This window comes from Rhinichthys klamathensis, unplaced genomic scaffold, assembly GCF_029890125.1.
Source record: "Rhinichthys klamathensis goyatoka isolate OS25496 unplaced genomic scaffold, OSU_Roscu_1.1 h1tg000098l_1, whole genome shotgun sequence".
NCBI lineage: Eukaryota > Metazoa > Chordata > Actinopteri > Cypriniformes > Leuciscidae > Rhinichthys > Rhinichthys klamathensis.
Window position 1 is genome coordinate 3,656,553 of NW_026606637.1, and position 25,089 is coordinate 3,681,641.

At 37.8% G+C, this 25,089-nt stretch overlaps 3 protein-coding genes across 4 annotated transcripts in view; all 3 read right to left on the minus strand.

Annotated features, from left to right (window-relative positions):
• Positions 1-6,279: 6,279 nt before the first annotated feature.
• Positions 6,280-13,475, minus strand: arrdc2 (arrestin domain containing 2). 2 transcript variants are annotated; one of them, XM_056252688.1, is made up of 9 exons: positions 13,420-13,475; positions 12,919-13,179; positions 8,585-8,654; positions 8,331-8,478; positions 8,143-8,245; positions 7,801-8,057; positions 7,558-7,720; positions 7,289-7,443; positions 6,280-6,674 (listed from the first exon to the last, which is right to left on the minus strand). In XM_056252688.1, the coding sequence occupies exons 2-9, from the start codon at positions 13,175-13,177 to the stop codon at positions 6,621-6,623; spliced, it is 1,209 nt and encodes a 402-aa protein (XP_056108663.1). In that variant the 5' UTR covers positions 13,178-13,179; positions 13,420-13,475; the 3' UTR covers positions 6,280-6,620. The 2 variants fall into 2 exon arrangements, with proteins under 2 accessions (XP_056108663.1, XP_056108662.1); XM_056252687.1 differs by lacking the exons at positions 12,919-13,179; positions 13,420-13,475 and adding an exon at positions 9,646-10,286.
• A 2,285-nt stretch (positions 13,476-15,760) lies between these two features.
• On the minus strand, positions 15,761-19,911 carry si:dkey-13m1.5 (uncharacterized). The gene is made up of 8 exons (XM_056252637.1): positions 19,350-19,911; positions 19,113-19,225; positions 18,926-19,026; positions 18,655-18,779; positions 17,823-17,935; positions 17,120-17,309; positions 16,751-16,839; positions 15,761-16,246 (listed from the first exon to the last, which is right to left on the minus strand). The coding sequence occupies exons 1-8, from the start codon at positions 19,840-19,842 to the stop codon at positions 16,106-16,108; spliced, it is 1,365 nt and encodes a 454-aa protein (XP_056108612.1). The 5' UTR covers positions 19,843-19,911; the 3' UTR covers positions 15,761-16,105.
• Positions 19,912-21,932: 2,021 nt separating this feature from the next.
• The window catches only part of homer3b (homer scaffold protein 3b), a 33,886-nt gene continuing 30,729 nt past the window's right edge, over positions 21,933-25,089 (minus strand). The window contains exons 8-9 of the mRNA XM_056252689.1: positions 22,829-22,909; positions 21,933-22,710 (exon numbers count right to left, since the gene is read on the minus strand). Coding sequence (XP_056108664.1) covers positions 22,525-22,710; positions 22,829-22,909 — 267 coding nt within the window. The 3' untranslated portion in view covers positions 21,933-22,524. The remainder of the gene's footprint in view (positions 22,711-22,828; positions 22,910-25,089) is intronic.

Below are 25,089 nucleotides of genomic sequence, written 5' to 3' on the forward strand. Positions count from 1 at the left end.
TTATCAGATCTATGTTCTTGTCAACACTTTAAATCTTATTGACAGTCCCTACTTGAGTGTTTACATCTGGCCATTCCCCTCGGTGCCGGTTGTTTACTTGTACATAATACGTCAGAGAAGCAAGGAGCTCTATTCGTCTCCTGAGAGAACTATGAAAAGAAACGCAATTATTCCCAAACCTCCCTGTTTATCCAGCGAGTCTTATCGTGCTCCTGCCAAGTGGGAGTGCGCCTATGGTTTAGTATGCATCACATTCAACCAATTAGGACCCAAATTGTTCTCTTTTCTCACAGTGTCTTTGTTTTGAGTCAGGGTTTGTGGATAATGATGACTGTTTGGAAAGTGTCAAATAGGGAAGAGCTTACCAGAAAGTCTCACTGATGTTATTTGCACATGACTCAGTCAGTACATAACAGTTCAGCATTTTCAACACAAAGTTTAAGAGAAGCTTCCGTTTTTAACCTATGGTTTCAGAGTACACTGTTAAACTAGGTCCTCAATACTCTCTCAGGACTACCATGTGTGGGAAATGGCAACTCCTCCTAATGGCCAAAGCTGGAACAGCATATGGCATTCAACTTTTCACCCAAAAATACAAACTTTGTCATCATTTACTCACCTTCATGTCGTTCCAAACCTGTATGACTTTCTTTCTGTGGATTTTTTTGACTAACTATTTTTGTCCATACAATGAAAGTCAATGGGGTCCAAAACCACTTGAGGGAGAGTTAGTGACAGAATTAGCATTTTTGAATTATCTAAGGAGATTTAAGGAGTGTCATTGGTCACAGTTACACCCTGAAGACACATTTCTCCACAGAAGCATGAGAGCCAAGATCAGCACAAACATCTCTGACAGATGTTTAAAGGAACATTTCAATTACTCAACATAATGTGGTTTCAAACCCGTGGAACTCCATGGATGGACCCTTTTCACATTTCCAGGTTCTCCAAAGCAGAAGTCATTATAATTGGGTAAACTCTATTGTGGTGAACAGAAATTATTACAAATATATGTTTGCGCTCCCATTTAATCATATAGCACATGAAAAAAATGTCTATGTCTTTCCAAAATAGAAAAAAAAGATTGATCATGGTGGTCAGAAGAGAGAAAGATGTCAAATTTGCCATCACTCTCTCATGTTAGAAACATCAGTGCTAATTAGTTTTCTAAAATGTAATGCCATTGTTATATAACACAAAGTATAGTATATAAATTTGCATTCGATTTATGAAACCGGAAAATATACAAGCATGTTGATAGATTTGCGATGTTAAAAACGGATCATCTGATGAGGGTATGTTTACATGACAACGATATGCTTAAAACAGAGAAGTTTATCCTTTGATTTTTCCGCATACAGACGACACTAATTACGACAACAATCCCCATTCACACGGATCCGCGAAAACGACTAAAAACGCTGTATTCTGCAGGCCGTTAGATGGCGATGAAACCCTATAGACTGAACACGTAATACGCATGTGCATGACGTCATCGTCTTTGGAGATTCACGTTTTTGTTGTTTACACGAAGACCGTTTTCAAAAACGTGCACTTTGAAACTTGAAAACTTTGCACTTTCGGGCACCCAAAACACTGTTATCATGTAAATGAACGGCCAAAATGCATAAAAAGTTTTACGTTTTTAGTTGTGTAAACAGCCCCCTGTGAAATGAGTCCATGTGCTTTCATATGGAAACGAGCAGCTTGGATGTTCTGCTCAATATCTCTTTTGTCTTTCACAGAAAGATCAGAATTGTAATTTTTTGCGTAAACACACCTTTATTGGTCGTCAAACAAGTGTACACTGGAGTACTGCCCATAATGAATTACTGAAGGGAAATGTTGGTTGTTTCATAGAAGAATGTGGTTTTGCAGAGGTTTGACCACCACTTTAGAGAGCATAGGAGAGGGAGAAACAGTCTTGGAGAACATCCTGTTCCTCTAGTAGTGCAATTGTGCAACTGCAGAACAAAACCTGCAAACACATATTTTGTTTATGCTTTTTCAATTCACCAAGGAAAGATATGTACGAAACTTTATTTTCACCAGAGGTAAATACATTCCTTCTCAGCCCCTCCATACATTCCTCATAATATTTACCATAGCTTCACAGCTCTGTCTGACACCTGGACACGAGCCAGGAACGGAGGAGGAACACGTCGCCACGTGCAGAACAGCCTGATGGGGGAAGTAACATGCATGTGCTTTTGACGCATTTAACAATTGTCACCCATTTCAACAGTGTTTACTCATGTGCATGCAGGAATATATCAACGACTCTTAATTCCTGGCCTTTGGCCCTTTTTTTGATTCATAATTGTCCCCAGATCCAAGTGCAGAATGTTAAATGCAAATAGTTCAAGCACAAGTTTTGCTTTATTATTATTATTGTATGCTTATTGGACAGCACATTTGCAATGATGATAACACAAATGCTTTGGCTCACGGCTACACGCCTCCTAGTACCACATCAGTGGGAAAAATCTGACTCAATCTATTTGGCAATTTGATTCAGCATAATTTTCGGGAAACGGACAAAGCTCAGTGCTTGTCCAAAGAGAACAAAGCGAACAGGCAGCTGGAAATGCAATAAACAACTCAGCCTTCAGACGCTCCCAGATTCCCGAATGTGTTTGAGATATAGTGCAAACCAAAACAAGTGCATTTTAAGTCATAAATGGGCATAAACAAGGTCAAGAAATGTGTTGTTTTTCGTCTGCGCGAATGTCGGGATATTTTGGGAGATTCCTTGACTGTAATAGTAGACTCTTGATCTGCCCCCTGAAGTTTCTTTGGTTTCCATGAAGTCCCCTGCTTTACAGCAAACTGATCCGCCTGTGTGAAGTCAACAAGGGTCTCGCACCCAGATGCACAGCCTCGAACGTCATGTCTCCATGTAAGGAAGCCTCTCTAAGGACAGATAGACGCAAATATCACTGCTGATTTGTTTGTGCAGTGTAATGCAGTTACTTCTTTTTGATTTCCAATGTTTTCTTTTGCTCTCTCTAGACAGATTTGAATGTGCCAAATGTTGAATGTTCAGATTTGAAATATGAATGTGCCAAAAACATATTTAAGGCATAATTCAATTGCAAATATACCATGTTACCGGTTTGCTTAAAGTTTTTTCATCTTCAGCAAAGCTGTTAGGCAGAAACTATTGCCATTTCTTGAGTAACTGAGTATACCTGTTTAACTGGGGTTTTATTTTATACTGTTTACAGATTCATCAGTAGAAAACTATATAGATTCTCTGCTTGCTTTGAAACTTGTTTCACTTCCAAAACTCTAATCTGAGCCTCTGGGAGGTATTCCAGAAAGCAGGTTATGTGACATTACCCGGCCTGGGTATATTTATGGGTATAAGTGGATAACCGCGTTTTGACCGTTGTGCTGCGATTCACTGTTTTTTGAACACCATTTCAAGTTAAACGCAGTTCAACTTTTAAAACATTTTAAACATTTAAATTTTTTTTTTTTTTTTTACTATTTTCTATTCCGTGAAGCCACTTCTCGCGTTTTTAAACGCAATGACTTGTTCTGTGAGAACATACCGCACGTGCCTCGTCTTAGGCCTACTGTGCAAGATTTACCAACACATGCTATTTCAAATGTTTTCACAATCTTTATAAAAATGTAATAATAACCTTACCTATGACTAAAACTCTTTTGTTTTCGTCAACATGCCCTGCTGTTTTAACTTTTAACAGTCTGTGTCACGGTCTAATCAATTTCAGTTGAAATCAGGTCCCGCCTACATTTTTTCGTCATCAAATATCTTCTTTGACCCAGTTTTAAAAGTGTTTTGTAAAGAAAAGAACAGAGACGTCAAATCAACAGGTGAATCAGCAGTGCTGGGGCTGAAACTTTGCACAAACACACAGGTACTGTAGGCTATATATAACATCTACTGTAAAATAGGGCATGTAGCTCTGCAGTCTTGTTTGCTTTTGTTAGCCACAAGCTCAAAGGTCTTTAAAGAGAAAAATAAAGATCCTTTGTAATGCGCCTCTGTTTTATTGTGCAGGACGGGTTCTTACTATATAGAGTAACGTACAAAAAGCACCATGTGTTATACTTACAGGATCAGGTGACCCTGATAGTGCCATGTTTAAATTATAAAAACTTTTCAGGTTTTCCAGTAATGGACATCAAAAGAATGTATAGTTCTACAATGATGTGTTTCAATTGCCTTTCAGCAGATACTGTTATTATGTTCTTAGATTAGTTGTTCAGCTGTTCCATTCCAGGCAAAACAGCTGTGTATAAGAGTATATTTGTGCGTAATAGCCTATATTTTTTAGAACAGTCCTTGACACCGCATGACGATAAACTTGTGACTGCTGCATCTTTAACTTGAACATCCAGTAACCAATCATTAAAGCTGTTCCTGTGCCATCAGTTCATGTCACATTATATGATAAAATAATAAAATGTCTGCAGGATATATATATATATATATATATATATATCCAATAAGCTAAATCAGGCCTATGTTATGCTGGTGCATATAATATATTAATGATGTATTACTATATATAGACATGCACCAGCATAACATAGGCCTCATTGAGCTTGTTCGAAGGCATGTTATAAACTTTTTTCTTTCTTTTTTTTTGCATGAGTATATCATACCTATTAATTTAAGCAGTACTCTAATGAAATATATAATGAAGTGTTAACAAATATACAAAAAAATGGACTTGAATCATGATATAAAATACAGTATTAATAACCTCATCCCCATAAGATTTTTTTTCTTGATAGGTTTAATGTTGATTGAGGAGTTATAAAACTGAAAGAATGGAACTATTTCAGAAAACAACACAGGAGGAAAAAGGACACTCTGTGCCTCAGGCTCCACTTATGTTATAAATGCACAACCCCCATAAAAACTACTGTAGACCTCTGACATTGCCTTGGATGGAAAACAACATGTTTATGATAAATAATTGTAAATGAGCGATGAATGCATTACGCATTACGAGTTATGCATTTCAAACTAAAACTTTTGCGGCTGGGTTCACAGACAAGGCTTAAGCCAGTCCTAGACTAAAATGCATGTTTGAGCGGTCTTAAAGAAACTTGCACTGGCATATCTTAAAATATGTCAGTGCTATTGTTCTGTCTCAAGATGCACACCAGTAATGTTTGTTTCTAAGGCACATTTATAAAAGCTACTAAATGTCCTAATTTAACTAAGGCCTAAGCCTGGCTTAGTCTAAGCTTTGTCTGTGAAACCAGGCCTTGCTGTTCTGAAATTAGCTGAAGCAAATATGTTGCTAATACTTGTCATTTGCATAATATAAAAAAGTATAAGTAACATAAATAATGTAATATGCTATTATAATTATTTCCAAAATCATATGAAATAAAACAACACATTCATATGCATTATTTTTCTTTTTTTATTTACTTAAAAGTGATTAACAAAAAAAATATACTTGTCACAAATTTCATCAACAACAAAATCTATAAAATACATTCATTTGAAATGAGTGCCATAAACAATCACTGTCTTTGAACCTGAAGTTACACTTTTTCATCATTTGGAAATGAAGCAGGTCTGTGGTATTTTTGGAATGTTTGCAAGGACACTTCAGGGAGTCGCAACACTAGGAAAGCTTAATGTGACATTATCCCTGTAGTCGTTCATCGTTATTTCTACAAAAAATAATAAAATAAGGCACCTTGGATACACGTCTCTATTTTTTTTTCCGCATTATTTGTGAAGCTAACTGTCAAGGGCTGCTCTAGCCCTGCATTTCGTTACCTCAAGCCACTGGCAAAAATGACAAAGAAAAACACAATTTTTGCAAAAAGAAAAGTTATCCTTGGTTATACAGACACATTCAGACTTGCATTACATTCAGCAAGACATTAAGACCTTTCAGGTCACAAACTCGACCTCTGTCGAGCCACATGAAACTTGTACCAACATCAAATTGGAGCGGAGATGTTCTTTCCCACTCCGAAGGGGGGGGGGGGAATGTGATTTTCTACTTCCAGGATTTACATTTGAAATTTCCCCCACGTTATTCCTTAAAGGTTTAGGTTTTCCCTTTTGCATTGAATTACCTGTGCACACATGAACATTAAACCAAACTCTTCGGCTTATATCAACATCAAATGTGACGTACATGATGATACAGTTTTGGGAAAGGACGGCATCACATATGCCTGGCAGACTGCAGCTGGTTAAGAGGGACTCACCTCTCATTCACAGCAAAGTAAGGCACTATGGGTAGTATCTCTGAATGGCTTCCTACCCATAATTCTCTAGTGATCATGCCCAAAATTCCCAGATTCTACATACAAGTGCGACAGGCCACAATTCGTTAAAGGCACAGAACAGAGTCTGATCGCTCTTTGGGACACAAGCGCGGGCAGAACCCTTTGTTCGCCCCGGTACTGAATGTCCTCTTTGTTTGTTGAAAGCGCTCTGCCTTGCCTAGTCCAGACATCTCCTCCTCTCTCGGCCCACTGCAGGAAGCGCAGATGCGAACGGCTCAAACGAGGAACAAGTACCAATCTCAGTCTCAGAGAGGCATCCAGGAGAACTTAAATCTCGGCTTTTGTTTCAAACATCACGTGATGCTCAGCTGGCAGAGAGTTCAATAGGTCATGCAACGAGGACGCATGTTGTTGGGCTGAGGGTTTGGGTCCACCTGTGATAAGGAAAAAAACAACAACAACAAAAAAACAGATTAGAACACTTGGAATATGACGCTTTTCGAAAACGATTCCAGATTCACAGAACAGTGGCTTGCAGATAGCAGGGAAAGAATTTATTTCTTATAAAGAGGACAAAACGCTTCTTGTATATTTTGTTGTTGATGTCAAAGGCTGCGCATCCAATCAAAGTCAGTATTTTGATGCAAATTAATTTGTTACTTTGAAGTCACTAGCCAAATTAGGAAGATGCCAATTTTGTGCCATTGCGTGTAGTCAAATATGAATATATTTTAATGTCTGATTTTAAGATTTTTTTTAACAGAAGTAAAAAAAAAAAAAAAAAAAAAAAAGGTAATTGAGAATGTTAGAAAATAAAGAGTCAAATTGTGAGTTGAATTTGCAGTAATGAGAAATAAAGTTGCAATTGCAAAAGTCACAGGACGAAGTTGTGAGATACAGTGAGATTTTTTTTTTTTTTTACTCCAAAACATGTTTGTTCGTTCGATAAGCAATTTTTGGGTCCCTTCTGAAGTATAATCGGAGCAAAACCAATCGAGAACTGCTGTCTTATATTTAAATATGTTCTTGCATGTAACCGTCAGCTCACCTCGCAGTACACTGGAGGTGGGCGTAATCTAAACTCCTGCACGTAGGCCATGAGGGAGCGCTGCAGTACGCCGCTGAGGTCTTCCTCGGGTTGTCCTGCCGTGGAGTTCTGGACCGCTTCCTCGTCTGTGACAACAGAGCTGTAATCTGGAGGAGCTGTGGAAAAACACAAACAAACAAGACTCGAGGTGAGTGACAGATATTTCACTGTATGCCATCGCTTTCAGGCTGACGAGAGAGAATGAAACCCAGGGTTGGGTGTTTACTTACGCTCAGGTTGCTCGGGGATGGCCATGCAAAGCCACTCCATGTTCACGCTGTACTGGCTGCTGAAGCTAGACGTGCGACTGCCGAACGGATGCAGAGGGATGGTGCCCATCACCAGCGGAAGTTCAAGGGAAAGCTTGGACGTCCCAGGAACGTCAACACACACCTATGAAAAGAAGCAATGTTTAGTAATCATTCAAGCAACTCGGCCAAACGTTTAGTAGCTCGAAGGTCCAACAAACTCACCCTGAGCATATACTCTACTTTGATGATTCGACACTGGAGAATGGATGGGCCTACAGGGGGGATTTTGATGGCTCGGCCATGCCAAGTCTCCCTGCGGTGTGCGCCGACTACGTCCCCGCACAATGTGGCCACCACCGCTCGTTTTTGCTTCATGGTGCCTCTGGCAATGAAGGTCTGCGTCTGGGTGATGAAAGCTTTTGGCATCACGGAGCGAGAAGTAGAGTTATCGAATTCAGCGAAGACTGGAATCACTTCACCTGGAGAGTAATAACAACATGTTAAGAGTTTCTGCGGTGAGAACCGGAGTACGTCTTAAATGTGACGGTGGGTTCCCGCCCTCACCTGGTGTGTAGCCCTTGCGGTCGATCTTCGCAGTGATTGACACCTGTCCGCAGTTGCGGTACCAGATGCGGGCCATCTTCTCTTTGGTTCCAGCTTGAGATGCCTGAAGTAAAAAGTCTGATTTAGTGCGCATGCAACCAAAATTATGAACAGAAAATGACAAGGCACCAAATAATCTGAGCGCTTACCAGTAAACTAGGTGTGTTGATGTCAATGGGCTCGATAACCGTGAACTCTTTCTTGATCTTCTTGACGGTGGCCCATGGGCGATGCAGCTTAACCTTCACCCAGTATCGAATGCTGCCGTGCTTCCCTTCAAAGGATGTCACTAGAGTTCTGACAGACAAAACACTTACATTAACCCTCATTTCCTTGCTAAACTTTCCAAATAAAGCTCTCTGATAACATTTTTTATAAGACTAATAAAACCTGCAACACTTACTCCTCTGGCAGCTGGAAACTGAAAGGGTACTCGTGTCTCCCGGCAGGCAGGACCGTCAGTTCGCCATTATCTGGAGGGGAACAAAGGAAAAGAAACATTATAGCACCACCAATAAATAATAAAAACACCATACCAAGGCCAGTAAATGTCATAATTGCCTAATGATGAGACAAAACATTCCATTAACTGCTGATACCAGAAATCACGATGATGTCGGTCACAAAGAACATTAACCTTCATGTTTTGTTAGTTATTAAAGGCAAAAGGTTGAACTTTGTCTAAAATCTTTCTCTCATTCAACTTCAGCCTCTTGAATGCTAACTAAATAAGTTTATTCAGCAGCCATAAATACTGCTCACATAATGATTAGTTAACAAATGAACCAAACTGCTGTTATAACATGTTAATGGTACCAGTTCACTCAAATTAAACGCACACCACACAAAATAAAATGTATTATATAAAATGATGTGGAAAAATGTTTATGTTTTGAGTGAAGAACATACAATATCCAAGTAGTTATCCATCTTGACTGCAGTTAACAAGAATGCAGGTATACTAGCGAAGGATTCAATTAAGTTGGATATGTTAAACTAATAGATTCATTAAATTGTAAAAAGTGGTCTGAATGATTCGTTATCGAGTTCTGTTCTTTTTAATCAATCGCCTGGTAGAATGATTAACATTAACTAAAGATAAACAGTCCACAAAAAAAGCATAAGAGTAAACTGTTTTTCTGATAGTTAAAGTCATCTTTCACTTTCATTATACTGAAAAGAATGGCCAGTGTGTGTTTTTAAAATCCCGTCTCAGGTGAGAAAGTAAGTCATTCGGTTGGTGAGAAACAGCAACATTAACTTACTATTTATATTTCGGGGTGAACTCCTTTAAGAGTCTACTCAGCTTGACTAACAGTGGGAAATGGTTTGGAAATGGTTTAAACTGGGATGTTTGAACACTTCTGCACGCGCAAAACATCTTAAAACTCGTCTTCGATGCCCAGAACGCAGTCTAATAAGGCAGCTTACTAGCTTTCGAGTGCCTGGCTGTGAATGACTGACCTGCCTGCAGAAGCACTTCTCTCCGGTTCAGGTACTCCACTTCATCGCTGTAGTTTTGCGTGTACGCGGTGCTGGACCCAGCGCTGCGAGACTCGGTCCAGTGAACTTTAGCGAAACCTTCTGCATGCAACTTCAGCGAGTCGACCTTACTCTCCGCCGAGAGATCGAGCACAACCTTCCCTGAGACAACATCTCCACTGCTGAACACCGGAGGACAGTCCATCTCCGGAGAATCAAACACGATGTCGAACTTTTTCAACTTGTCGAAAATCATCTTTGGTCTTTTCCCAAGTGCAGCCCTTTAAAATATGTCGCCTTCAGACGTGTAAAGTCAAACAAAGAGCGAGAGGGTGCATTCAAGTGCAAGGAAGCTGTTCTTCCTTCAGTTTCAAAACAAAACTGAAGCTGTGCATGTTCCCTGGTCGGCATTTAACTCGTGTGGGCGGTCTTACTGATTTTATTATGTAAGGCCTATGGCAGGAATCGCTGCCTGCTCATAAACATCTTAACTGGGTGTGGATGGAGAGCTCGGATGATTGATGCTTACAGGTTCTTAGACAAAAACAAGCTGACTGAGCATGCCCGAACCACGAGGAACCTCCCCGTGAAGAAGTTCAGCGAAAACAAAAACGGGTTCATTCTTTACTCTTCTGCTACTTTCTTGTCAATCATTTTTTTATGAAATATGTGCAAATGTGAACTTCATTTGCACAATATATAAAAAATAAGGATTTAAAAGCAATCATTTTAGTCTCTCTAGAAAGTGACACTGCAAAAAGAATATGAATTGCATATGAATTGCAAACTAAGTATTTGCCGAAAGGTGGTCAAGCAAAAGTGCAAACACACTTTTCTGGGACGGTTTAAAGAGCAAAACAAGTTGTTTCTTTGTTACCAGCAGAAACAAGTTCACGCATCGCCCTCTTGTGGAGGATTCGCGACACTAGTTGTAAGACTCGTACAGTTGTCCGTGTGGTTCTTTCTCCCCCTAGTTGTGTTAAATGGAAATGACTACGTGAGGACTGTCACGTTTGTGCTGTCAAGAAACAAGCTGTTTATTTAGATAACGATAAGCAAGTTAAGCAACCCAGGCCATACAATTTCTTAAACTGACACTGCGGTATGTAATCACGTAGGCAATCCACAACTAGGGTAAAAGCATGTGCAGTTTATGGTTGTTCATAACCGTTGCCAATAGTCATAAAGGCATGGCGGCAGATGATTGATACATAATAATACTAAAACGTAAACAAAGGGGGAAAAACTACTATTTTAAAAACAAAAATACAGAACATTGTTGCCAATCTATTTTTGATATGACACAAGAACCAACTTTAATCTGCAGATAACCACAAATATCAGCATATTAATTTACCCTCAGATACAAGCAGATACAAGCCAGTTTCTGAAATGGATATTAGTCATTTTATTCCCTAAAGGACTCTTCATTGTCAGTTGTGATATCTGACAAAATATTGGCTGTGATCTATTTATCCACCGCGTCATTTCTCCTTATCACCAAAAAGACAAGTTTGAGTGCACTCTGTTTATATTCTGATAACTTGGAGGGAACCCCCCCAAAAAAACAGAAAGAGTGCACCAAAAGCCCTGGTCAGCTGATTTTACTGACAAAATGCAATGAGAGCACCGATCAAATGTACAATTTATTTATAAACAAAATGTTATTAAAAAATTATAATATTAAATTAATAAAATATTTCTTCAATAATTTGTTAAAATAACTTTAATTTAATTGATGAGCTTGGTTGATTGTAAAATATATATTTAAATCATTACAGTGAATTAAATATTAATTAAACGGTTGTCGAAATTATATTGTCTATTCATACTGTTGTATAATTTGAATTGTTAGCAACAATCGAGAGGATCTGAGGTGGTAGCTAGTTTTAAACGCATTCAATGGTTGGTGTCCATCTGTACCGTAACATTTTAAGGTGTATACAGATTGACACCAACATTTGATGCGTTTAAAACTAGCTACTTTACATACAATAGATCTCACATTGTGAAATTGACAAACTGCTGAAATGAAATGGTCACAACATCTTTATCATGTTATATTATGTTTGTAAGTATTAGAGCCGTAAAACATGACCTGATCACCTGTAAATCGCTGTGTTCTATTAACATCAACCCATAAGTGGCATTTACTGTGATTTCATTTTAATGACAATAGCTGTGCTTTTATCACCTTTCTGAGAGGCATTTGGCTTGAGTAGTGCAGTTGGTCGTGTGTGTATTCCACCTAAACAGTTGAATAATTAACCACATCACACACTTGCTCAGCATTATCACTCCTGTGCCAGCTGTTAAAGGTCAGGAAGAAGAAGCTGGGGCTAGAGTAGTCAAACATCTCTTGCACTTAAGAGCTTTAAAGCCTTAAAGGGACAGTTCACCATTTACTCACCCTATTATTACAAACCTGTATGGCTTACTTTAATTGTCCTTTTCTATTACAATAATGTTGACCTGAAGATGTCAAGCTTTAAAAAGGGCTAAATATCATCATAAAAGTGGTCCTTACGTTCTGTGTTTGCTGTAACTTACAGCAAACACAGAACGTTCCCCATATGGTATTTGGTTATTTTTTTGGAACCAAATAAGAACGTCCTGGGAACATATGCCTACTGGGAATGTTAGGGGAACATCCTCCAAACAGGGAATGTTTTATTTACGTAAAGAAAACGTTCCTGGCTATCTAACAGAAAATGTTAGGAGGTCTGTTCTGGGAACCAGAAATGTTTCCTCAGAATGTTTTGGAAACCAAAAATGGTTAGCTTTGTATGATTAGCGCACTATAAGCCGTTGGAGCCATACTGTATATGATAGTGAGGAAACTCAGTATTGTGTTGTGTACGTCGTTATGATAACACTGATATCTGCACTAACTCATTGTGGATTCCCGTCAAATTATACATGCGAGAAGTAGCGATCTGTCCACTTTTTCCGAGTCGGGGGAAAAAACGATTTTTCGTTTACAATTCAGACTGATTAATCTGGTTCTGTCCTATAGGCTACAGCCATTCACAGCTATAAATAACAACTAAAGCTTTCGTTTCTTTTTTTCTTTTATGAGTTTTATGATTTTTAAAGATAGCCTGTTGATTTTGTGCTGCGTTTGCGACAAACATTGTCATACCATTCATTTTAAGTTGATAGAAAGTTCATTTTTCTTTTTGTGTTGCTCAGATAAAAAAATAAAAAAATTTGATTGAACTTTAAATATCTTTGGATAAATCCATGCAAACCCACCTCGGATAAGGTTCTGCCTCTTCCTGAAATAAGTTGTCTTGGATGTGTAGTCGTTATAGACGGTGTTCACGCCGACACTGCGGTTTTCCAGCCAGTGGGCTGTGGCGACCCCTCTTCCCAGCACTCTCATGGCTCGGACTTTGATTTCCCGGTTGAGCTCCAGGACCACCACGCCAGTGATCATCTCTCCACTGCTGTACACGGTATCATCCGGACCGTCCAGCTCAAGAGCAAAGAGTTTGAAGCTTTGGAAAGCCATACCTATGATGCACAAAATGCAGCCTATAGTTTAAGCCAAAAGAATAATCGATGTGTGCATCTCTAGTGATTAGAGACGTTTTTAAATCATCCTTCATTTGAAGATACCAATGCAAGTAGCCTATTTAATTCTAACGCCACGTTACAGTCATTCATGTTTAGTGTTAAAAACCAGTTAAAAACGTTACTTAAGTTACATAGGTGACAATACTGCAAGGTCAAAACAAAACAAGAGGAACGTACCTTTCACTTTTAAAACCCACAAACTGCGTACAGGTCATAACATAACGAGAGTAAAAGTTAAATGTACTCGGTCTGTTGTTTGGGGACCGCCCAATTTCGATTGTGCACCAATAAGAACCAGACACACGCCCTTTTGGGGTTGTAACCACGCCCAGTGAGTCTCTGACGTTATGCCCCTGAGCAGATGTTTTGGACAAGTGTAACGGGTCTTCTTGCGTTGAGTTGCGTTGAGTCTATGGTTTTAACGGTCATCAGCATCGTAAATCCTACAAAGTTATATATATATATATATATATATATATATATATATATATATATATAAATATCTTTTTTATGTATGAAGGCTATGTACATTTATAACACTGCATTTTTTTTTTACCTTCGCTATGGAGTGACGGTAAAAATGACCTCATTCTCTCTTCTGACTGACGTTATTAATCTCTCTCCCCCCCCTCTTTTTGAGTTGTGAAAACACTATTGTAGAGTTTTTTCGTTTGCTATTTGAGCAAATGGGAACACAAAAATATGTAGTCTGTCATTCACTACTAGGACGACTTCCGCTTCTGAGAAACCCGGAAATCTGAAAAGGGTCTATAGGAAATAAGTAATGATGTTAATCGATTTGTCTTTCTAAATAATTTTAACATTTTCTGTTTGTTGTTGTAATGCTGCCGGAATTAAGTGGAATTCTTTTTTAACAGATAAATATTTTTATTTAAACAAAGAAATAAGATAATGAGCTAGAAAAGGGCTATTTAATTCTGCCCTATTTCAAAGGTCTCAGTCTAAACAAATAAGCAGCACGAGTACTGCTGTCATTAAAACAAGAGGGACAAATACAAACAATAAAACTGAAACATACAAAGTAGAAGGACTTTTAATATTGTCTCAGTCTTTATGGCCCCCGCCACACACATGCCATTTACATGATAATAAAAGTCAACATTGTTAATTGTGTTGATTTACAAAGGCAATAGGTGTATCATAGAATCAACCCCCTCCAAACATCACTAACAAGGAAATGTTGAACTGGTGTTTACATAAACACCAAAAAGCTCAAGTTCAAGGTTACAACTGTAACAGGAGTAGATTTTGTGTTTGTTGTTTTGAGTGTGAGAATGCAAGGTTGAGTTTGACACGGCACTATTACTCCAACATATGGTTTGATAACACACAGGCTGTTTAAATATGGTGCAGGTAGAGGATCATGCCACTTTAGTACACAAACACAGACCTACACTGGCAGACAGCAGCATACACTCTGACACTCTCCCATGATATTTTACACATGCCATAAATGGTCCAAATGTGCTGTGTGAGGTCAGTGAGTTAGTCGCCATCTGACACACTTCTTGTAGTCATTAATACCATGAGCTCTGGATTGCCATTTAACCTTGAGCTTCCACACAGACACACCTGTAAGGTTCTTGACTAATTGATCATTTTATGGATTTAGTTATAATTAATTTTTATATTTTATTCAATTGTATGACCTATACAGCTCGTAAAAATACTTTATCATTAAAAAATAATAATAATAATAATACAAATTTAAGGATAGTTTGGATTGGGATAGTTCACCCAAAAATGAAAATACTCACCCTCAAGTTGTTCCAAACCTGTATGGATTTCCTTCTTCTGCTGAACACAAAAGAAGATATTTTGAAGAATGTCAGTAACCAGACAGTTGATGGACCCATTGATTTCCAAAGTATTTTTTTTCATACCAACCATGGAAGTCAATCGGGCCCATCAACCGTTTGGTTACCCATATTCTTCAAAATATCTTCTTTTATGATAAACAGATAAGATGAAAGACACGTTTGAACAACTAGAGGGTGAGTAAATTACAGAATTGTAATTTTTGGGCAAACTATCCCTTTAAGGAGAAATGTACTAAATGTTTGCATAATACTTTTGTGTTTAACAGGTTTTTTTTTTTTTTTTTTTTTAGCGATGACATATCTTCATGAGCCGTAGGTTCTATATATGAAGCGACTGACAGGACCCTTTAAAGGGATACTCCACCCAAAAATGAAAATTATGTCATCATTTACTCACCCTCACGTTGTTGCAAAACTGTACGAGTTTCTTTCTTCTGCTGAACACAAAGGAAGATATTTTGAAGAACGATTGGAATCAAACAGTTGTTTGGCACTATTGACTTCCATAGTAGAAAAAAAAAAAAATACTATTGAAGTCAATGGTGCCAAAGCTCCAATCGTTCTTCAAAATATCTTCCTTTGTGTTCAGCAGAAGAAAGAAACTCATACAGGGTTGCAACAACTTGAGGGTGAGTAAATGATGACAGAATTTTAATTTTTGGGTGGAGTATCCCTTTAAGGTTCTATATAGAGCGTACATAGAAAAAAGTGATGCTTTGAAAGTTTTTAATATTTTAATGTTTAATTAAAGTCAAAAGCAAAAAGGTCTGCACAAATGTCCTTATTCTATTTTCATGGTAGTCTGTGTGTATTACCAGGTGTTTGACATTAAACATGATCAACAAACGCAAGTCCGTCATTAAATAATAACAAATATTGTTTCTATTTGCTCTTATTTTATGATGGAGTTGAGCTGGATTTTGTCGATTGCATTTAATTTCCCTGTGCTAAGACTTGAATAAACCATACATTTGATTAGAGACCTTCCTTTTTTTGTAAATGTAATTTATATGTTTTTCAACTTAAAATGGCATATGGCTGATGTGTTGTAGGGGTGGGTTGTCCAGCGATGCCTTGCAGTAGGGCTTGGGCACAAAAGCTTCGTTGTGGGTTGTCCTGAAGTCATGTTTGCTGTGCCGGGGCCTGATATGACTGTCTTTAACCTAGAAAGAGATCAGTACAAGGTCAAGATCAGCTCTAAAACCTATACCAAACCTAAGTCAAAGAACTAGCAGAGACGAACTAGCACATCGGCTGCATCTGGGCAAAAAAGTGAGGCTTAAACATTCTGCAAAAGCTACAGCCGATGGCCAACTAGCATTTACATTCTGCGCCTGTGTGAGAGATAATAACCCTCCACAACAGAAGACGACAGTAGCCTGTATACGTCGTTCAAAAAAAGGGAACCCTTAAGATTGTTGGCAAGGTAATTGGACAACTATTATACTGTACAACCCCCCAAAGTGGGAAAACTTTATGGAGACTTTTAAGTAAATTACTTATCATCACATGGGTTTAACCAAACTTTAGCACCACCAGGAGAGCCAAGGCCCATCTCACATTTCAAGACAGTGTAAAAACAGACCAATGTCTATGTTTATGGACAGCAGAATAAATGTGAAACCAGTGAGCTGGAGTTTATCTGCTGTGAAATGTCAATATTTTACCTGCTGAAGCTGGCTAGGGCTCAGTTCCTGTCTTCTAGAGTTCAGGGGGACAAAATCTTTTTGCACAGTTGAAAGCATCCGATCTGGCTCTAAAAAACAAGAAGATCAGAGAAATATTTGATATTATTTTTGGAGTATATTTGTATTTTTTTAAGAATGTAATTTAATTTTTTCTTTTGGTAGGCAACCTAAAATATTCTTGATGTAGTAACATTTACATTTTAACTTCTTATAATCTATTAAAAAATCTATTAAATACATACATACATGCATATATGTATAAGGCTGAATCAACCTGACAATATCTAATGTGAGCAGGTCATATTTAGCTATTCAATGTGAAAATGCAGGTTAGTAACGCAAAAGTACCTTGCTCAAGCAGCATATAGCTAGGTGGGTAGATGGGTGGCTTGGGACGGTCCACTTGTTTTGATGGGAACTGCTCCTGTGATGTCGTGCTGTAGAAACATCCAGCCAGATCAGGCCGCCCGAATTTTACATCGCTCAAAGTCCTGATACAAGATCCGTCCACATGCTCTGGGAACTGAGTGTGGTCTATCTGATAAAGCAAACACCGCTCAGTTAGGAAAGACACACTTTGTATTTAGATCTTCAAGCATGAGGCAAGATGCAACAGGTCACACCTACGGAAGCGTATTGCATTCACTTGAAGAAAAAAATCTACTCTGTTTTTCTGAATTAATGAGTTAATTATCTCAGAATTACGAGATCATTTTTCATGGAAAAAAAGTTTTTGCTCTGTTTTTCTGAATTAATGAGTTAATTATCTCAGAATTACAAGATAATTTTTCATGGAAAATTTTTTTTGCTCTGTTTTTCTGAATTAACGAGTTAATTATCTCAGAATTACGAGATAATTTTTCATGGAAAAAAACTTTTTGCTCTGTTGTTCTAAATTTCTGAGTTTTTGAGATAATCAAGTCATTAATTCAGAAAAACAGAGCAAAAAAAAAATTTTCCATGAAAAAATTATCTTGTAATTCTGAGATAATTAACTCGTTAATTCAGAAAAACAGAGTAGATTTTTTTCTTCAAGTGAATCCGTACACACCTTTGGGAAGAAGCACTGGTTTGTTGTTGACAGTCTCTCCTGGTTGCCCTCAAGTTTCTCTCCTTTGAACACAGAGCTGAGGTTCCGGTCTCTGCGCTCTAGGTGAATAGGGCCTGGTGAAAAAAAAAAAAGAAGAGGTAAAGTTTTTTAAAAAGTTATACATTTGATGTATATGTCATATAATATGTTTTTGTTGATGATTTGGTCTACATGAATATTTGAAATGGCACCATCTGCTGGCTCATGCTGTGCTTTTACCCTTAAAGTCCCCGTGAACCGGAAGTTGCAAACGACTTTTCTCCAGTGTTGTGACGTATTTCCGAGAGAAACGGAATACTAAATGAGGCAAAATGGTGGGCGTGGCTTTTTTCCCAACTAGCACCTGATTGGATCTAGAAAAGTAGGTGTTTTCATTCAACCTGTCTACTGTCAGTTGGAGGGGCGTGATTACAGATGTTAAGAAGACGCCCAAACCGTGAAACCTACGTCATCAGGCAAGGTCCTCCAACGCAGAGGGGAGGGGAAATTTCAGATTTTGATTAAAGATTACGAAGCCAAAATTTTTTTTGGTGTGGATTGAATGGATGAATGTTTCTGCACAAAACGATCAATTTAGGCAAACAAAGTAAGTATGGTCAGTTTTGAATTCATGGGGACTTTAACACGCACAAAAAGCCCAGTGAACAGATAAAACCCTGAAAATGCATTCAAATATTACATTTAATTAAAATATTAAGGTAATGCTTTAGATTGTTTATAGTTTAAATAGTTGAAGAACATTATATGGCATAACAATAAACAAACAAACATGGTATACAATTATTGTACATACCACATTTGTGTGCATGAAATTCCTCAGATGATGTTGTTATCCATTTTTCATCAACAAGTTCCCGGAGGTTGATGGGCCGGGATTTATTTATCTTGGGAAGCAGACATTCCTTGAACTTAGCATAGCTGTTTAAAAAAAAAAAAAGTTTTAGATTTCCTATCTCATGTACACTGCTCTCAACTGGAAAGTATGTGCTATCAAACGTTATTTACAAAGCTTTCCTGTTAGGTTGTATACATGTTTTGTGTTTAAGCAGGATGGTTATCAGTACCTGTGGGCACCTGATTGACTGAAAGAGCTGGAATATGTTGTTAGTTTGCCCAGTATCTTTTCTCGGTCTCCCATCGCTACAGATGAAAACTGAATCCGTTGCTGAACGAAAGACAAAGAAAGATGTTATTGAACTGCAACATTATTGGTTGTCTCTGAAACCACTGCAAATGATATAGAAGGAAGACCTTTTCTGCGGACTGAAGAGGAGAAGGAGTAGGACACCATCTGTACTGGAACTGCTCATGATAACTGGAACTGAATTCATCTTTTTTGTCCTCTTTCAGACTTGACCCGACACCTTATCGATACAAAGAAAGCATCTTATATCCACTCATAAAATACAAAAGTCAATGGACTGTGAGAGTATGCATGCACAATGACTAACTTAGATATAGAAAGGGACTTTGGTGTGCAGTGGGTACCTGTGTTCACTGTTTCCTTTGCCCTAAGGTCTGATGACACCTCGTGTTTGGTGTAACTGGATCTGTACATAGTTTCAGGAAATTTGCTCCCCGGGAGACTTATCCTGACTGCGGTGGTGGGACGAATTATTTGGGCTGCAGACATGGGTAAGGGCTTGAAGTCTGCTTGAGTAGTCTTAAAGTCTCCACACCTGTTCTCAGAATGCATTTTAAAGTTGGTTCTCTGCATCATGAGGTGGGTTATCATTGGCGGGATGACATGGATTATTAGTGGATGGGATGGGTAGGACAGCGCTGTCTCTGTCTGGTCCTTTCTCTGGTAATTCTGGTCTCCTCGCTGTAAAAGTGTTGAGACGGGCTGAAGGATAGCATCTCTTTTCTGCATGGCGGTGTTGTCAAATGATTTAAAGTGGCTCTTGTTCGTTGTTCTATACATGCAGTTTGCTCCATCCAAAAACGGCACATTTGAAATCCTTGACTGAATCATCTCCATTGCGTCGCAAAAAGTAAACCGAGATTTTAAAAAGCAAAAAAGTTTGATTGAAATCTATTGAAACGCTTAAAGCAGCTCAAACAAATCTCTCTTCTCTCTTGCATCTATGATGTCACACAATTCCTTTTCGCCACTCCACAATTCCCGCCAATATCGTTCGAATGAATACACGTAGAAATGTATGCGATTTACATTGGGCTATGTAATATACATACGTATTTAATACATAAAATCATAACATCATTTTACCTTGTTTCATTCTTGCTACGTTCTTGTCCAAACAGAAAGGCAAAGGGGGGTACCAAAGACTTTTCAATTTGTTGTGGAGACATTAATTATTAAATGTTTTCCAAGACAACCATTGTAGCGGGTCTCTGAGTAGGTCTAGCTCACTCAAGTTATTTGGAGTTGTCGAAGAGGTTTAACACATTTTAGGACGCTTGAATCCTCCACAACTTTTTGATATGGAGTATTTTTTTTAGAGCAATCATCATCATGCTCTTTTAGGTTGAGAGCTTTTAGTCTCCAGTAGGGGGCAGTATTGGGTCAACTGCAATCAGGCACATTTATAGTGGTCCCCAAAACAATAACTAGTAACATAACTTTTTTTATATTTATCTAGATCGTGTTGATATACTGCTGACCAAAATAACATGTCAGATCAAATCTTTATGCCAGAAATACTGGAACAAGTCTATTTACCAGATCCCGTCAGAAGACTTAAGTGAGGATGAAAAAAAAAGAGCAATAGTTATTGAATAAAAGCAAAAAGCAATACTTAAATGTTTTACAACATAGCGTCTTGTGACGTTTAAAAATTTAAATGGAGACATTCTCATTGAGACAAATATATATATATAACTAACTTATAATGTAGAAGTTAAATTAATTTGAAATCAAATGTAGTTTAAATCTAATGTAAATGTATGAATGGATTTGCATTATAAAACAAAATATCAGTTCAGGTTGCAAAAAACATAGTTTGCAGATGCTACTTGGTTTAATATTTTGTTATATAATGCAAGGATAATTCAGACATTTTTAAATATGACAATATACGTTTTGGGCCACTGTGTAACAGGATAATGAGTTACTAGACAATTTGCCCAAATTATTAAACAAATTATTAATATTATTATGATGGTCATATGATAAGAGTACTGACTGAAATTATATCAGCTTCACTAAACACAAATAAAATAACACATTTAAAGTTTCACAGCCTCATAGCATAATTGCCTAAGTCATATTTATTTGAAATATGTCTAAGGCAATTATGCTATGAGGTTGCCTGAGGACAGGTCTCCTGAGGAGAAGAATCTCTGTTTATATTTTTCATCATATTTAGCTGAGTATCATGCATCATTCTACAATGAAGCACAACATTTCTTTAAAAAAAAGCTACTAAAAAAGCCATAGCAAGCAACACTGCTTCAAAATGCACCATAACTATCATAATTCAATTTTATCCCAAAACAAATGGTGAAGCAATCAGTGCAGCACTTTATTCCTTTATTATCTCCATAAACTATCATAAAGGGTATCTTGGGAGGGTTTGGGGTTGGGAAACAACAGTAAAATTAAAGGACGTGTACACATGAAGCAAATACTTTTATTGGGAACTCATATAAAACCAACAACAGGCACACAATAGAAAAATAGTGTCTTTGAGGTTATAGAGCAGATGTCCAAGCGATGAAACATCAACAGTTAAAGTGAATGTTTAGGCTAAAGACATGTTTTTATAAAGAGGTAAAACTACATATATAAAGGTTGGTATAAAGATGCATGCTGACGTATTGAAAACTAGCGGTCTATAAAAAGTCTAAAGTGTTTTTCCTTAAGGGTTGTTGCCGTTAGAAGTGCCATTCTGAACTAATGGAATCAGACAGTGAAAATTGAATTGGAGTACTCTGCCAACCAGTTGATCCTTGCAGAAATGCATTAGATTGAGAACTAACTACATATTTAAACAGACTGCAGCAGACTAGTTAAAATGATGACTAAATTAGTTAATGAAATAGGGAAGTCAAGGTTAATTATTCACTCATGTTATCATTTGTTACTAAGAGAAATATGTTTTGTTAGTGCTTTGATTTCCCTGCTCCTCTTGTTGTCAATTGCATTAAGCAAACTTTATGAGGCATGTAAGAGAAACTGTAAGTTCAACAAGCCATTAAATCACTTAAATGTCCTAACAGAGACATGCTGGTGTCCGTAAACATTGAGATATTTTCATTCTTCAGTTCTAATTATGTATCTAACAATAATACTGGTAAATACATTGAACAGTAGCTTATATCTACAGAACGTTCTGTTCTAATTTTTACTCATTTAGAAACCTAGTCACAACCAAATCACAGATCTCAACAACAATTTCAACTATATTGATATCTAGTACCAAAAAACAGGTCTAAAAGAAGCTAGTCTTTTGGACAGTTCTTTATGGTTTTCCTCGTGACTAATTTAATCAAACAGTCTCCGTTCTATGAGCGAGCAAATGTGGAATGTGAATGCAAATATATTATTGTCATGCTACTTATCACCTCTAGTTTTTACTACCAGCCTAGTACCATGACGAACCGTCGAGTTGTGCAGCTTGGGAAAATTCCAGTAGAGAACAAGTTCTCTTCGACCTCATTTTGGTGGTTTTGCCATACAATGTTTGTTCAACTGCAGTGGTCAATCCTCCAGGAGCTTGGCTAGGTTCTGTCGCAGGTCGCTCAAATCGTAGATCTTGACGTCTAAAGTTTCAATGACCTTCTGCACAGCACTCTCTGCCCTGTTGCGGGAATCCTGGGACGAAGCTAAAGCCCTTTCTGCTGTTTGCACTTGTTTCTCCAACTCAGAGTTCTTCACTTCCAGGTCCTTAATGCCAAGACAAATAAACATTCATCCTTAGTTCACTAAAACATATTTATACAGGTGAAGTCCGAAGCTAGTGAAAATACTTCTGTTGTACCCACATAGTAATAAAGAAATGTACCTGCATTCTTTGACTGGCCTCTTCCTTTTCTTTCTCCAGCTCACTAAAATCTGGTTTCTTGCCCCGCAGAGTCTTTATTTCCTGTAATAACCGTTTTTAAATAAGGAATATTCTTTACTAACTTGTTCATCTTACAAGTGAAATGAAAAAGAAGTTCTACTTTATTTTCAATGGAAATTCATTGGATTTAAATGGGATGTTTTACATGGGCTGTTTGTATACATATACACATACACTGCAAGCCCCCAAAAAAGTCGCTGTTTGGATTTAAATAGGCAAAATGCTTAAAAGTCTATGTTTGGATCATTATTGTAGTGATTATTATGTTTCTACCATATTACAGTGCTCCCTCACAACCATTCTTTCACAATTTGAGCCTGATGAATCTTGACATTGTCATTCTGGAATACGGCCATGATGTGTCTGCATGGTTGTTTAAGAAATGAAAAGCTACACACTCCATCAATTAGGGTTAGAAAGAACTGTTGCCAAAAATATAACATGCTAGAAAATAGAATAATAATTACTGCAATAATGATCCAATCATAGACTCTAAAGCATTTGCCTATTTAAATCCAAACAGCGACTTTTTTGGCCGGGCAGTGCAGTTAATAATAAATCATTTTATTTTAGAGTGCCCCTATTATGGATTTTTTAAAATGACCTTTCATGTAGTGTGTAACATAGCTCTAAGTGAATGAAAACATCCTGTTAAGTTTTAAATCTGAAAGTGCACCGTATATTAAAGTTATTGTCTTTCAAAAGTAAGAGTCGACTCTGAGTCAATGAAATGAATCGCTTTCAAATGAGTCCTAAGTCGTTTCGTTGTGACGTCAAGACGAAAAATTAGCATATTGTCCGCCCACTTATTGCGCACGCAGACACCAGGGAAAACTTGAACCTCAGGCAGCTGATTTCTGTGGGTACAATGTGAAGGTAAAGCCAGTTTTTTTTTCACTGCCCAAGGACGAGCATGTGAAGAATCAGTGGTTCAAATTCATTTTTACCACGATACCACAGCAGTACAATCCTAAACGTTTGCTGTGTTCCCTTTATTTTACTGACGTTTGCTTCTCAAATCTCTGAGTTCAATGCAGAATTCGCAAACCGCTTGCTCTTGAGAGACGGGTCAGTACCCAGTTAATTTGGACTAACTTGCTCCTCAGAATCACAACCTGTAAGTATGACTAATTATTGAAGTATATATATTCATCAACTCACGTTATTACTGTCTTACTGAAATACTTCTGCTAATCAGCTGTGGGCCACTATTACCTAAAACTGTGTCTATTAATGCAGATAGTCTGTGGAGCAAGGATGGAGCAAGATTTGTTACATCAGTCATTCACGTTAGAGCTCGGCTAATGTATGCACCGTTATTGATACAGTTCCCACATGTTCACCGCAATAAATAAGAAAAACACTAAATAAATAAGTGTAAAATAATCGGGTTGTTGATGGGACATACACTTGTTAATGCTGAGGAATTACAGTTGCAACATCTCATAATGTACCTCAAACTGAGTAGTGTATCACTGAAGTGCATCACGGAGTCCTGCTCAAGCCGTCTTTGCGATGGAGGTTCGGGTTGAATGACTAGTTCTTCCAGTGTTTCATCTTCGGACTCTCGTTTGGATTGATATGGTAAAATCGACGTCATTGTTCGTTACTGTCTTTAGTTTACGGTGTACAATCCCTGAGCTGACGTTTAGTTATGGCATTGGGCTTTTTGTTTTCGACACGCACACTGTACACGGTAGACCAATCACAACAGACTGAGCTGTCTGGCCAATCAGAGCAGAGTAGCTCGCGGAAAGGATGGATTTAGAGAGATTGATTCATTTGACGAGTCGTTTGAGAATCATTGAAAAATGTGGTGATGTGTAAATGAGAAAATGAAACAGTTTTTTGACCTTTGATGCATGTAAACCTGTTGTAGGAGACTCCAAAAACAACATTAGGAAACTTTAAAATAGCATAATAGGGGCACTTTAAACAGATGTTGAAAATACAGGGTCTGGACTGGCTGTGACAGCGCTATTGAATGTAATGAGATTAATCTAGTTGTGGTGTGTCGCAACAAGTCATAAGCGTCCAGTGTAGACATGCTGGAATGTTGGACAATTGTCGCAGCTTTCCTTACATAGCGGAGGGGGAGGGGCTATCAGACTCTAATGTTGAATGACAAAACAACCGTATCAAATGCATACACTAGATGGTTGAGTGCATAGTATCATAGTAAGTTCATAGAGTATCATTTG

Coding starts and splice junctions, on each gene's coding strand:
- arrdc2 (XM_056252687.1), bottom strand. CDS start 9,919: ATGATTTTCGACAAGTTGAAAAAGTTCGACATCGTGTTTGATTCTCCG. Junction 8,058..8,142: donor CCGCAAGGGCTACACACCAG/GTGAGGGCGGGA, acceptor ATTACTCTCCAG/GTGAAGTGATTCCAGTCTTC. Junction 7,444..7,557: donor CATCCCCGAGCAACCTGAGC/GTAAGTAAACAC, acceptor GTTTTTCCACAG/CTCCTCCAGATTACAGCTCT.
- si:dkey-13m1.5 (XM_056252637.1), bottom strand. CDS start 19,842: ATGGAGATGATTCAGTCAAGGATTTCAAATGTGCCGTTTTTGGATGGA. Junction 17,310..17,822: donor ACCAGTGCTTCTTCCCAAAG/GTGTGTACGGAT, acceptor TTGCTTTATCAG/ATAGACCACACTCAGTTCCC. Junction 16,840..17,119: donor CTATATGCTGCTTGAGCAAG/GTACTTTTGCGT, acceptor CTTGTTTTTTAG/AGCCAGATCGGATGCTTTCA.